General features: G+C 39.3%; 1 protein-coding gene across 5 annotated transcripts in view; it reads left to right on the plus strand.

The window, feature by feature from the left end:
* The first annotated feature begins 6 nt into the window (after positions 1 to 6).
* dock3 (dedicator of cytokinesis 3) overlaps positions 7 to 15450 on the plus strand; it is a 51773-nt gene continuing 36329 nt past the window's right edge. For 4 of the 5 annotated variants that reach the window (XM_020608086.1, XM_020608088.1, XM_020608089.1 and 1 more), the window contains exons 1-5: positions 7 to 670; positions 7512 to 7595; positions 7883 to 7923; positions 9728 to 9783; positions 13902 to 13998. In XM_020608086.1, coding sequence (XP_020463742.1) covers positions 634 to 670; positions 7512 to 7595; positions 7883 to 7923; positions 9728 to 9783; positions 13902 to 13998 — 315 coding nt within the window. In that variant the 5' untranslated portion in view covers positions 7 to 633. The remainder of the gene's footprint in view (positions 671 to 7511; positions 7596 to 7882; positions 7924 to 9727; positions 9784 to 13901; positions 13999 to 15450) is intronic. The other variant, XM_020608087.1, reaches the window with a different exon arrangement.

The following is a 15450-nucleotide window of genomic DNA, read 5'->3' on the forward strand; positions in this document are numbered from 1 at the left end:
ACATTCTTGACACACCAGTGTTGACAAAACGAGTCATGTGACGACCATGAAGATGGCGCAGCTTATGGTATATTATTTCTCCGTATTTTCTTGCAGCAGATCGATAGTTCGAACCAGTGAACAATATCGCGGCCTATTAGTTGGCCTACTAATTAGCCGATACCGACTGACCAGCCTCTTGTGGACCCCCTGGACTTCAGTGTGATTTTTTTTTTAGGGGGGTGGGGGGAGAATCGGGAAAACGAGAAAACAAATTAAATAAATAAGCTTTGAGAAATGCGACAGCAATAACACCTTTTGTGGATACCAGAAAACCGCTCACATTGTGTGTGTGTGTGTGTGTGCGTGCGTGCGCTTCCGTGTGTGCTTTACATTAGGTGGACACGGAGACCGCATCATACTGGAGACACGCTGGGACATAATAGAGCGGAGATACTGGGGATTTGATTGTCCTTTCTCCCCCTCTCTGCACACACAAACGTCAGGATAGTGATTCCGGTCGAGACATGTAGCTCCATAGTATGAGCAGCCACGATCATTTGTAGCCTTCAGCTCTCTTTTTCTTTAACAGCAGCATCATCTCACGATATCGACATAATGTGGCTTTCTCTACTGGAGGAAAAATAACCAAATATGTGGATACCTACAGAAGAGGAGAAAATTGGAATCGGTGAGTCAGTTGTACCCTTTATTGTTAATTTACAACGTTTGGTTTCTAGCTTTTAATTGACTTTAAGCGTTTAGCGTTGTGGTGGCAGTTACATGAGGAACACCCAGTTTTCTTCATCGACATCGACATAAACTACCCAGCCCGTATGTTTTGATATTATGCCCATTACACCCAATGAAAAAACATACAATTATAATGGCTGAGGTACCGGAGCGGTGACTGCATAGAAAGGGAAATTGCGTGGGATGATACAGACTATAAACCACCACCATACAGATGCAGTCGCAGTCTATACACAACCGTAGGAGGTGTTTTAAATAAGGCTCATGCTCTCGATTTTGGGATTTGTAAAAACTGCGTCAATGTATCATTTTAACCTTTTTTTTCCATAAGCATAACTGAAAGGGGGAGAGTGGGGAAAACGCAATTCTTGTTGAAACCACGAGGGGGCATCGTGACTGCGTCCCTCCAACAGGTGTAGGCTGGAGTGAAACTGGAGTCTACCTGTAGATGGAAAACTGCCCTGCTGCTGCTGCTACAGTGTCAGGGAATGCACTGTGCCACACTGCACATTTTCTTCCTGCATGTGTCACTTTGGCCTTTGACAAAGAGGTGAAAGTGTTGGCTACAGTGCGATATCAGCGGTTCTCCATTTAGATTCGCATTTTATGGGGAAAAAGCAGTTGTCAAAACGAGTCTAATAACCGTTAGGGGCAGAAGTAACACCCGAAGATACCATACGGTCAATATAAACCGACTGTCGAGGCCCACAGTTGCAGAAGAAGTGTTTATAGCGTATGATTATAGCTACTATAGAAGGTTTTCATTAGGGGAATGAGTCATGTCCAGATGCTCTACAGCTACTTGCAGGGCTACTCATGCTGGCTGGCACATGATACTCTCCCCACATACACACACCCACACATATACACTTTGTTTGGAGGCTTTATGTTTGTCCTGATCGTTTTATAAAGACTGCAGGATGGGAGCCCTGACAGCAATCCACCATAATATCGACATTTCTAATCATTTTATGGCATGTAATTGTTTGTACATTCACCCGTCCATCCACCCATCCATCACAGGCTCACTGCAGTTCTTTCACGTGGGTATATTACAAGGGGAAAGCCGAGAAAAGAGGCAGTTTTGTGTGATAAGCAACAGTTCGGCGCAGCCTCCGCAGCAGTCGGTGCCGAGTGGCCCGGCGCTGTCCATGGTGCTGAAATCTGGAGCTGACGCGGTGCTGAAATGCGGGGAAGCAGAGCCGCCGTGTACCTACACAAGGTACATACTGTACCCTGTAAAGGTAGCCGAACATTACTCTAATCACTTTCCCCTTTGGCCACAGACAACGTGTTGACATGCTAGGTTCAATATTTCTCCAACACCACTGTATATAAAGCCCACGCTTCTGGCCTGCTACATTAACTGGCAGTACAGCTCCAATCTTATCATTTTATTCCTCTTATCATCCGTATTAATAGGACAATTTTTATATTTCCCTATCTTTTTGGATCGTTTTGTCATTGCCTGTAAATGATCTCTAACCAATATACACCGATATGAAACCAAGCTGTGGATTGACTGCTGCCAGTGAGGCCTTCCTTTTTCTGTTTTTTTCTCTTGTGTTGTCTTAATGGGCCCTGTATAAACAAGAAGCAGTTGGAGACCACCTCATGAAACCTTAATGCCTTTCTTAGAATCACTGCCTATTCATTATTTTGCTCCTGGTTGTGTTTAAGCAGGAAATATTATTAGTTTGTAAATGATTTATGGAGTGGCAGCGAAGGCCTAGATTTCATTTAGTGATGTCCAGCTCTTCCCACTCTGGAACTAGAACTAATTATTTTAAATACCAATTAGACCAGGTTTGTTTCTCAATTAATATTTAGTCTGTAAAATGTCAAAAGTACCCAAGTACTAAATATAAACGAATGGATCATTTGATGATAATAGCTGGTCAAAATTATATCCATTGTTTCACTAATCAGTTCTCAGTCCACTGTTGTTGTTTGCATGAGTTAAACTTTTTTATTCTCTTATTTGCAAATTATTAGCTGACGGATTTCTCTCATATAATCAGAAATACAGACTAAATCCTTTCAGTTTTATTGGAAGGAGTTTGAGCTCTAAATGACTACCGGACTGCATGAGAGAGTGAAATGAATCAGCTGGCTTCATCTGTGGCCGCACTTACATGGCTCAGACACAAACACACTGCATCAGTACATGGAATAACCAAGCCAAATATGCCACCATTATCTGAAATGGACAACTCTAGGATAAAATGTGTTTATGGCAGAATAGAAGATAGAGCTAATATTCAGATGAGAGTGGGATTAGGTGGATAAAGTAGTATTTCTCCATATTTTTTGCCATGATTTTAACCCTTGATATAATTTCCAAATGAAAGTTTTGGATTCAGGTACTGGGATCTGTGCTTCTCTTGTACCATTGTTATCTGACATGCACACCAGCACAAAACATGCATTGTCATTTAAAGTGATTCACGATTAGGTCATTATTTCACAGCTACATACCCCGTGTGGTTGGGTAGCCTGCCTAGAATTCTGTGACACTGATTTGGTAAAATGCTCATCTGACTGTGTGGTAGAAATCCCTAGCTTAACAAGACCTCAGTGCAGTAATGTGCTTGAGTAGGTGAGTGTGCACTCAAGTCGTGCTGAGCAACATGACTCAGTGGGCGAAGCCCAAAGACTATTGTGTAATCTGGGACAGTACTACTCAAGCCAGGAAAGCAGGACCTTCATGGCCTGCATATTCACACTGCATTACAGGAATAGTACAGGATGTACTCACTGAACAGTTCAGCTTCACTTGTGCTACTTGTGTTTGATACTGCAACTATGAAGAACTGTGAAAAACCCAAGAAAGTACCCTCATGTCAGTGTTGTGGTATATGTGAACACAGTGTCCTCTTTAATCAAATGTTTCTCGGTTCATTAGTGCCAGTAGCACTCAGTTGTTTTAAAAACCAGCCTTTCTGTTGTTCTGACAGGCTTTTGATGACATCTCACCTATTTACACAGACTATTACTCCCTGTGGGCCATTGCACAATGAGTTGATTCTAAAGCAAAGTCATGGGGTCATGCACACTCTGGTTAAGTTATCTTACTACAGTATATTACATATAGCAGTAAAACAATTTTCAAGATATGACAGCTTGTTATAGTATTTACATTGGAAGGTGATGCTAGACTCACTTCCTCCGTTATATAAAAGAACAGGTCTGTCTTTTCAGTTGAGCAGCACTGCGGAGAGTAACGAGGAAACAGGAAAGCGAAAGGGAAACATGGGAAACAGGTCAAAGGTCAGACTCAAACTAAAATACTTTATACCAACATCCCCATGGTCTTTATTGTCTTTTCTGCACCGAACATGTCATCACTGGTTTTGCTGCTGGTGCAAGGTAATACTGTGGTGGATTAGTAGTAAATATCACTTAAAACTCTGAAGGGAATTACATTTGGCTAATGTGATGCAAATTTGTGCTTCTGATACAGACACAAAATTGCCACATTTACCTGCTGTTGTCATATAAAAGCCCCTTTTACCCTGCGACACAGCAGGATTGAATCAATAAGACAAGGTGATGGTTTTTAGTGTCCCTAGGCATCCGATTAAAGGAAAACATGGAGTCTGTTCTCACATGACAGAACCATTCTGGTTATATTAGGTTTTTTTTCCTACACACCATGGGTAGCAGTACTGCTGGTGAACTTCAGTGAGTTAAAAAATAAAGGCACAACAGAGAAAGACTATTATTAATTCTCACATAGGCCAGTTAAATTAATTTAAATTTTTATTTTACAAGTGCACACCAGTTTATTTCTATTTTGCTAAATTTAATGTTTATTTTAAACTATGATGCTGGATACTCACTAAGTGATTTTTATCCCAGTGATTCTCTGTAATAGATGACAGCGGTGATATCATAAATAGGGTCAACTTGATGGCTCGAGTGCTGTAATGTTTTGTATAATATAGTCCGGATCTGCTGCAAATTTCTTTTTCATGCAAGTGCTGCTGGTGGTATTTATACAGTGAAAGATAATTAACTCCAGCTTGTGTTCTCACCTTGTGCCAACACAGACAACTGGATTTTTAAGACAAAAGAACCAAAAGCTTTGGTAGCTGAAAAAAAAACTTAACAGTGACTAGAGAATACCATGAGTTCTTATTTTGCCTGTTGACAATACAGAGTAAAAATCCACTTCATTTTTTATACATCTGGTAATTTCTTAAATCTGATGCATTTAAAGTAACCACAGTTCTGCTTTATAATAAACCTGCCAGGATATAGATTATGGTTCTGCTTGGTTATCTATCTATTCTAAAACTGAGTTTATAACTTTTGAAAAATTGCTGCATTTGTATTTTTTGGAAGAACACTAGTTCTTTGCATGGCCTTACTGTATTTCTGGCCTTTATTCATTTGCTGTTGCAAGGTTGCCACTTCGGTAAACTTTATATGTCTATAAAAGCTGTAGCTTCTCAACCCTTTGATAAATTTGCATATTGTTCTGTCATAGTGAGGGGGATATACAGTGCCAAGAAAAAGTACGTGAGTCCTTAGGAATTACCTGAATTTCAGCATTTACTGGTCATAAAATGTGATCTGATCTTCATTTAAGTGACAAATATGGTCTAACAGTGTACAACAAAGAATTATGTTTTCATATCTTTATTTAACACATCCATTAAACATTCACAGTGCTGTTGGAAAAAGTAAGTTAACCCTTAATAACTGGTTGAACCTCGTTTGGGAGGTAAAATAAAAAATAAAAAATCTCATGCAAGTGCTTCTAAAAGCTGCGGATCAGAGGATCAGACGTACACAACTTTGGAACAATCTGGATTTTCTTTGATTGTTGATTAGTTTGTTTACGATTTCAACATGAACAAAACCAATACAACTATTTATGTGTTATTTGTTAAAATAGATTGTTTGCTTATTGTTGTAACTTAGACAAAGATGTGGTCATATTTTAAGACAAATGTATGTATAAATTCAGGTAATCCCAAAGAGTTTACTTACTCCACTGAAAAATTTAACAACTCAGGGCTGCAAAAAGAGTCTGGACTAAAGTGTGTTTTGTCATCTCTACATTTAGTTCTACTTTTCAAAAGCAGGCTGGTAGCCCAAACCCAAACTTTCAATCACAGATGTGATTGATGAGCAAATTAATACATGTGGTGTTTGAGTTATATTGTGGGTGGGTAGACATAGGTGTGCCATGCATGAAACAATGGAGGTGTGGTGATGTAAGAGGAAAGTGGAGGACAGCAGGAGTCTCCTTCTGTGCTCAAACCCCATAAGATGCCATGTGGACTATGAATTCAGCCTGGACAGATTTATTGTTGCTGAGTTGAAATGTTTGCTTTTTGCCAACATTTTTTACTGCCTGTCCCATCAGTCCTTCCAACATCCTACATTCAACATGTTTGAAGTCTAACGATGAGTTTAATTGGTTGTGTTTTGAATATTTTGCAATGCTCTGCAGCTTCTAGGCACAGTAAACGAGTGTATACCCATCTTGATGATTTTGTGACAACTATGAGCCTGTGGCTTGTGCCTGTCTCTCTTGAAAATGACAATCTCATCTTGCTTAGACAAGGCCTTCGCTGAAGAATTTTCAAATGGCCAGAGTGCAGGTTTTGCAATTTATATGAAACAGAGGCCATTCCAGAATAGGACTCTCAAATTGGAACTACTTAGCCCTGGCTAGAAAAGGGCCTAAGGTGGACTGAAAAAGGTGACAAGGAGGCTTTTTAAGACTATCCATCTCTCTCCCTCCAATACATGCCAAATGCGGTACACTTGAACCCTTGTATCATGTAACATCCATAAGCTTGCCATTTTAAAATGCCCTGATCCCTGCAGCAGTTACAGTGAAGAAAGCCCTCCAGTTTGTAGATTATCTGTTGCCATAGTTACCCGAGCACAGGAACTAAGCACTCGTTACCCTCAAACGGAGCTGAGCCCAAGCCCCTCCCTCTCTTCCTCCCCCTCACTGGGTCCCCTGGCTTGTTCATTAGCATAATGATTCACACCAATCTCTCCTTGAAGGGCCACCATTTGTAGGTTTTTAAAATCATCAATGGAGCCCTGTCATTATTAAACTAGTTTATCTTTACTGAGGCTTCTATAATGTATGTTACACAGTATATGCTGCCAAGGTGCAGTGCAGCAGAGAGAGAGAGAGAAAAAACAGGCTATCCCATTGTGAAGGTCTTTACTGTGGCATCTATCCCCTCAGGAATAATTACATTCTTTATAAGGGTTTGAGTCACAAGAGGGTGCATGCATGGTCAAAGATTGCATGAGGCTGTGAAAAAAAAAGTATCATGGAAGGTTTATGCTAATACAAACTTATAATAAAGCAACATTAACCATACTACTTAACAAATTATGTAGGCTCTATTTTGGGAGACAGTTCAATTAACTTAACATTGCACAAAAATCAGGCTGCTTAAGAATTAATTGCCTATTAAAATGACTACCCACTTCAGGATGGGAGCTTGTTTACAGTTCGCTAAGCAGTGACTCCTGCGTGACACCTTGTGTGGATGTGTGCATTAGACAGCTTATTAAAAAGCTACAATAACTGCCCGGCTACAATCCCAAAACACATGCTGTGTGGAAGCACAACAGTGTAGGGGAGGCACCTTTCTTAATCAGAGGTCACAGTGATTAAAGAAAACATAGATGTTTATCTGTAATGTAATTTCTGTTGACTAAACTATTTAAAGGTCAAGTAATTCTTCATCACTGTTATCTCATGATTTTTGTTTTCTCTTTTCTCTTTCTCTGCACAGTGATCTGCAACTTCCGGTCATCAATATGTCAGGCCCTGGTCCTGGAGATTGGGGAAACTGTGCAGATTCTGGAGAAGAGTGATGGTAAAAACAATCAAATCTCCTGTGTGTTGTTGATGTGTGATAAACATAGACAGTTATTTTTGTTTGACTGTAAGTAATTGCAGGTCTGTATGCAGGAAGATAGAAGTGGACACTACTAATATGGATTTCACTGTCTTACCCAAGGACATTTTGACATATACGTAGACTGGAGTAGCCAGGGACTGAACCATCAGCCCTATGGTTAGGGGACAACCCGGTCTATGTCCTGAGCCACAGCTGCCTCTGTATGCTGAGTTGTTCTGACATGCATTTTGATCTTTCTCTAGGTTGGTACAGAGGCTTTTCCACCAAGAAGCCTTCCATCAAGGTAAGTATAAAAGCATACACAACTAACCAGTTTGATTCCTACAGGCTGCATACAGTATCATCCAGTACCATCCATCTGAAATATATTGCAGGACTCATATTTGAAACACAAGGCATAAAGACAAAAAAGTGACGTGCTTTCTAAATGAAACCTTATTTATTTTGCCCACATCAACAATGCAGTATTTCTTCTAGTTTATAAACTAAATAAGTTGTTGATCAGCCACAGTTTAATATAAGGTTGGCCATTTATCAGACCAGTGAAATGTCACCATCTGTAAAGCTGTCATCTCCACATCAAGCTTTTTAAAAAAGACCAATACATTGTTGTGAATGTGATGTGAAAGTTCCCAGAAATAACTTTGTCTAGACAACAAAATCATCAGAGGCCAATTAACTTACTGAATAGAGCTTTGATTTTGCACATACTGTGAGTATATCACATGTGTGTGATGCACATCTTAGTATAATAGAATTAAGAATCATGCAACCACTGCTCTGAGAGTTAGCTATGTAACTGCTGCATTGTTTTCCCTCCTGTGCAGAATTTGAAAAATCTTCTCAGCCAGCAGATGGTGCAGTAATATGAAAGCTAATCATTATTTCTGCAGTGACTATTGCAGCAACATTTGTGGTATTACATCTTTGATCAAAGCATAAAGACGGTTCAGAAGGAAGGGAGGCTGGGTGGACTGAATTCAAACCTCTCAGTTTTCAGTGTAGAAATTATTCGTGCAACATCATCCTGAGAAATCATCTCCACAATGTCACAAAAGACTATAGGTGCAGCACTCCAAACAATACAACACCATCACTGCACTGCTGACAGAAATCAGTACTTTGCACTACTCAGGAAATGGCTATTAAATATGACTGACACATCTGCATGATTGTTCAGCAAACATATTTATGACCGACACCATTCTTGATAACCTGTAGCTGCGCAGTCTACAAAGTCACTATACAAAGCTGGAGAGCAAAGAGTATCAAGTCTGCACATCCACAGCACAAACAGTATCAGAGACACAAATGCCAGATATATTGTTAGAACAATGAGAGCAGCAACTTATTTTTACTTTTTTACTTATTTTTGTTTTGTAATTCTGCGTTGTTTTAAACTGAAATGTCAGAAGCTGAAGTATTATGTGATACTGCTGGAATGCTTTAAAGAAAGCACAAAAGCTGTATATGTAGGTGTTAGTGGCTACATGCTGTCCTTCTCTACTCTCATCAGCTATTTACAGTTCTTACTAACACCCATCCATTTTGTTATGCACTTGTCTGCCCACATTCATTCGCCCCCATACTCTCCCTGTGCTGAGAGAATTAGTTGTGCTCACTGTGGCCAATTCATCACATCTGGCAGGTTAGATGAACTGCAAGGGTGACGGTTGGCACCACTCAGTTTCTCATGCCCTTCCCCTGCTAAACCAAGCCACAATAGAGCTGCTGCATATTGTTCTGCCTCTTGTCTTAGTGGTGTGTGCAAACAACATGGACTCACTTTTTTTTCCTTTGCATGGAAGAAAATGTTAACACACAGCAAAGGAGACATTGTCAAAATACTAATAATAGAAGTGTGATCTTGCACTTCCCTCAACATATATTGTGCCGCCAATAGAACTGTAAAATCAGATCGTTGTTTGTTGTTATTTTTCTATTGTGGCATTCGACATGTTTTCAGTCAACTACGTAATAACACAAACATAACACAATAGTGTACAATTTTATTATGTGTTGCAGGAGAATTAAAGATGCAATCCTATCATGCTTACTAACATCTGTGCTCCTTTTTCTGTCCACAGGGTATTTTCCCAGTCAGCTATGTCCACTTGAAGAAATCCACAGTGACCAACAGAGGGTAAGTTGTATGACAAAGTGTTTTCGCTTGAGCTTGTGCGGCATCATAAATGGGAATGCACTGATCCCAGCACTGTTGTTATTTAAATTTGAACTTTTAGAACAAGGATGTGCACTATGCTGATACACCCACAAACATAAACAATGAAAAAACAAAAACAAAAACTTAACTAAAAAGATTGCCAATGTAACCAATAATTGCCCAGATCTACTTTATCACCATTGCTCCAGATGTCTGTACAGATTAGTTATCCATATATTGTCACAGTCCAGGAATGTCTAGTGAGTACAATTTAAATAAACTGTACATTAATCAGCAATCCAGAGGGACACATAAATCAGCCCACACTACTTGCTTTTTGATATTAACAGTAAAGAAACCTCAAATCCTAACAAATTCAACACATTTCCTCTGAATAGAAACAGGAAAACATATTATTGAGCCTCTTCTTAAAACAATGAGGGCATGTAACTTTCCATGGTTTCTGAACATTCCTTTAAGGTATAACATTTTTTTTTGCAGCACTGATTCCAGTACATCATCTCAGGGTGTTATCCAGTAGGGTGTCAATTCATTGCCAGGGATCTCTTCTCCTCAAGTATAACATTTGTATAGCACACTGCGGGCAACTCACTGGGGCCAGACATTTCAGTGGTTTGAATATCTGCATCCGATATGTTGAATATTTAAAGCTGTGCAGTAATGCTTAGTGTTTGAACATGGGCTTTTATGTGGCTTGTTTACATCATGGAGATAAGTACTCAGTCCATGAAACAAGGTCAGTTTCACCACCAATGCCAATCCAGCATATTGAATTTGTGCATCCCTAATCATCATAACAACAACACTATTCAGATGCACTGCAGAGGGTTTGCAAATATTAACAGGATACAGGAATTCATACTAACCTCTGCTGTGCCTGTAGTGGTAATGTGTTGGTAATGCACAGTAGGTTCTTAATACTCATTAATCAGAGAATCTCATAGTAGTTATTCATTTTTTTATATTTACAACCTTATGGTATCAGGACAGTTTAAAGTTTTCCTAGACTCTTACATTAAATTACAAAAGTAGAAGGCTTTAAGAGAGCAAATCTAATCTCAGTAACACAATGCAAATATAAATACATGCAAAAACAGACTTGAGATTGGCTTGTTTTAACAGTTTAGGCTGGCCAATACGATGCAGTAATGTGGCACTATCTTTAATATGTCTGTATTGGACACTCAGCAGCGAGCTTGACATCTTTATGGCAAAATTAAAGGGTCTTTGTATCAAGTAGTCTACCTTGATTTGTTAAGTAGTTAATTTTGCTATTAACCATAACTTCCATCTGTTATCACCTATAAACACTTGCACAGTTAAATTTCCTGAAAATGTACTATAGCGTGATAACAATATTCTGAAATCATAGTGTAGCATTAGATTTAGAGGGTTTTATCCATATGGCCAACCCTTTGGATCAGCATTAACAAAACACCTTGTGCATACATATGAAACACTACATAATTGGTGTCACTGATTTTAAGTCTAAAATACTTATTAAGTTCATATAGTAAAGAGTAGTAAGTATAGCAACAGCCAGTTAAATTTACTGTAGCTCATAAATACCGAGGGCCTGTTGCGTACAACATTCTCACTGGCTTCTCTTGACCGATCCACCGCTACCAAAATTTTAAAATTCAAATTCATTTATTTGTATAGCGCCAAATCACAACAAAGGTCATCTCAGGACACTTTACAAAGTAAGGTCTAGACCTTACTATTATCAATATTATTACATAGGGAAAACCCAACAAATCCCCCCTGAGCAAACACTTGTCCACAGCAGGGAGGAAAAACTCCCTTTAACGGAAGAAACCTCCGACAGACTCTTGGTGGGCGGCGTTCTGCCTCGACCGGTTGGGGTGAGTGGATAGAGGAGAGACAAAAGAAAAGAAAAGCAACAAGACACAACAAACACAACAACAAACAATGAAACACTGGGCAGGTTGATGTGGCCGGTGACTGCTCATCAGAAATGTAGAGCTCCAGAGCCAGGGCAACCTGCAGAAAAGTAAAGGATTACAGTTATTGATGTGGCAGAGACATGTTGGACGATGATATGAACTCTGACAATAAAAAACAATTCAGCTTGTCTAGACTGGTCACCTTCACTGATTACACAGGGAGAGTGATCCAGATTCATCAGCTGATCCATGTCAGATCATGTGTATGCCTCCCTTCTACTTTCACATCATCACTGTTTTGTGATGATCTAAGCTTCAGTAGACTTACTACCTAACAGCTGCTGAAATGCATGCACATACAATCTCACACACAGCGGCCATCTACCGTTCCTGTCACCATAGCCAGCCATGGCTGTAGAGGCCAGAATAAAGGCAAAAACAAAACCAGACAGCAGAGCTCTTCATCAGCCTGCAGGTTGGGATGTGTGGCTCAGTGTGGACTGGGAATTTGCTGTTATATCACCAACCTTCAGTTGAGTTACCACATTACAGGAGGACTCTTGTTTGCACTCATGTTTGCACTCAAACAATTAAAACTGCAGACTTAGAAATTGACGTTATTATACTTCCTCGCTCCAGAAGTTGCACTTTGGGAAATTTGCTTTGCTGTCTCTCTGAGTTAATGATGTGACACACCTCCTGCATTTCTGTAGCTCTCTCAAATCACTCCCACCACAGATAATCTCCCTGACTCGTTGTGTAATGGATGGAGATGTTTCCCTTGTTGTGAAAACAGTGATACAGTTTTGCAGTAGAGGCCAGAGCTTCACAAGCAAAGTGCAAAGTGTCACAAGAGATCTAACATTTGATTCAGTGTGGTCACAGAGGAAGGATGTGTGCATTGGGTTTTACTGGAAAGCGCCACACATATTCCATACTGCAACCACAGAAAATCACATTGCTCTGCATGGTATCAACTCTTTGTCTTTTCATACTGTAGCTGTTACATCCTGGAAAATCTGGCTTGAAGTTGTGACATAAACATACTGTATGCCGTTTTGTATGTGTCTGTATTTGTTGGTTAAATTATTTAAAAATGTAAAAATGATATAATACAAGTAAAAGTATAAAGGTATTAGCATCAAAAAATACTTAAAAAACTAAAACTCATTACAAAGTTTACACACATTTCATATTAATGTATATCACATTATTGAATTACAGTTATTGATGCATTATTGTGTAAATCACAATGCAGCTGGTGTGTGTTTGGGGGTCAGTTTTAAGTAGTATATATGCTTATAATTTGAATTACTGCTGGGTAGCTTGTGAATTTTCCACTGGAGATCAATAAAGTCTTATGATAATCCTATATTGTTCTGTGATTCTGAAAAGTAATTAGTAACTAAAGTTATAAAATAAAAGAAGTCAAGTGAAAAGTACAATATTTGCCTTTAAAATGTAGTGAAGTCAAAGTATGAAGTGGCACAAAATGGAAATACTCAAGTAATCTGCAGATACAGTACCTCAAAACTGTACTTAAATAGAGTTCGTGAATAAATCCATCACTGTTGACTTTTTAATAGTAACTAGGCAGGTGGGGTCAGAGGAGGGGGGTGTTCCTGTTCAGCCACATTGTAGAAGAGCTTGCTCAAAGCATATTGTTTGTTCATTGCACTCCCAGTGTGCATGCTCCAATAAAGTGTTGAAACATACAGTTTCTGACACATGCAGACAATAAGGAACTGTGACACTGCTATGTCTGAACACTGAAATATTATCAGGTGCTTGGGCTTTCTTCCACCAGACTGAATAAAATAACAGCAAGAATTGGTTTTACAAAATAAAATTCCACCAACAGCGTCTTCTGTGGTCACACCTTGTGTTTATCACAGAATATGGTGTAACCTTCACACCACAACTGATACCAACACTTCATCAAACTACCAGTAAGATGGCACACAAGTGAGCTCCCAAACTGGCAAAGCAATCAAGCATTACTCGGTTTAGTAACTGTAATGCATTTACAGAATTTAAGCTTCTCAACTACTGAAAAATGGAATCTGGTGTAATTGTTAGAGTAATTTATTACTGCCCAACATTATTTGTGTTTGTGTCCTTGTGTACAGTCATATTTACTTTCTTTTTCTGTTTGTTTGTTTGCTACAGGCTGTGTGAGACGGTGGTGCCCCTTGAGGACCCTATTATCACAGAGACCACCACCACACTTCAGGAATGGGGTGTCCTGTGGAAGCAGCTCTATGTGGTCAGTGGCCAGATATTACAGTACATCTTACTCATCTCTAAACAAAACAAGTAATCAAGTAATAAATGTGAGACGTGATCAAATCAAATCAGAATTTATTTAAATAGCAATTTATGACAACATCTGGTTGACCGAAGTGCTTCCCATAATAAACTGAAAGAACAAATTAAACAATAAACTAGAATAAGAGCCAACAACAATAAATATCAGACTCCATTAAGGATCAAATGCCTTAGTAAATAAAAATGTCTTAAGGAGATATTTAAACACATCCAACTCTCTAGCAGGTCTAATATCAAAGGCAAATCATTCCAGAGCTTTGAGGCCCCATCGTTTGCGACGGGACTTTGGGACCTCTAGAAAATACAAAGGTGAAGCTCTAAGAGATCTAACTGGGGCATGCCACTGAATGAGACTGCTGAGGTACTGGGGTGCCAAACTATTTAAAACCTTAAAAACAAAAATCAGTAACTTAATCTAACATGACCAAATTTCCACGGGAGATTTGACATCCATTGTTGGTTCTTCTGCATCATCCTCAAAAGGTAGTTTGGTGGAATATGGTTTTCCTCCTGCATCTATTTCAACACCTGGGATAACTAGGTCTCACAACAAACAGTGACAGCCCTTATAGATATTTCACCACGGCTTGTCGTTCTGACTGCCACCCTACATTTTCAAACACCAGCTATCTAGGAACTGAAATGGTTCTTGGACACACATAATGGCCTACAGACTTGTTGTGCAATTTCATGGTGTGTCATTCAGCCATTGGTTGAACTTCTGCATCATCTTAGCCTTTATTTGCTGGGCAGAAGTGATTACTGGAATCCTAAAGCATTCTTAATCCTGCTAAGTATCAAGGGGAAGAAGTGGTCGGCAGGGTTTTAGGTCTGGAGCTGAATAGATACATTGCAGAGCTTTTACATAACCTCTCACTGAGGACTGCTCATGCTCTGAGCAGCTAAGACACCCCTGGCATTGGTGTGGTGATGTAACTTCCTCTGAAGCTCGACTGATGTGAAGCGCTGATTTAACACTGCTTGTTTTGGTGCTTACCCCCTGTGTGATTTGAACCATGTTGCTACAGTTGCATCTATAATATAGGATGTAGCTTTGGCTTGATGTTGATACATTTCACTTTATTGTTGCCAATTACAATTCATGGTATTACTTCAGGGAGCAATGGCCTAAGCATAACTGTGTATCTGTTATAATGTAAGTAATTATCCCTGCAGAATAGGCGATTGAAAGGGCTCATCAACCCTGACAAAAATCTTTGTTTTTCCTCAGCTACCAGCCTTAGAGAACAAAAAGTGTTTAACCTCATTAAATTTACATGAGTATTCTAGCAGCGCTTAATCCTGGCATTTATGTAAACAAACCTGGGTGGTAATGTCAAATCAAATCAAATCAAATTTTATTTGTATAGCGCCAAATCACAACAAAAGT

Source organism: Monopterus albus, unplaced genomic scaffold, assembly GCF_001952655.1.
Source record: "Monopterus albus unplaced genomic scaffold, M_albus_1.0 scaffold91.1, whole genome shotgun sequence".
NCBI lineage: Eukaryota > Metazoa > Chordata > Actinopteri > Synbranchiformes > Synbranchidae > Monopterus > Monopterus albus.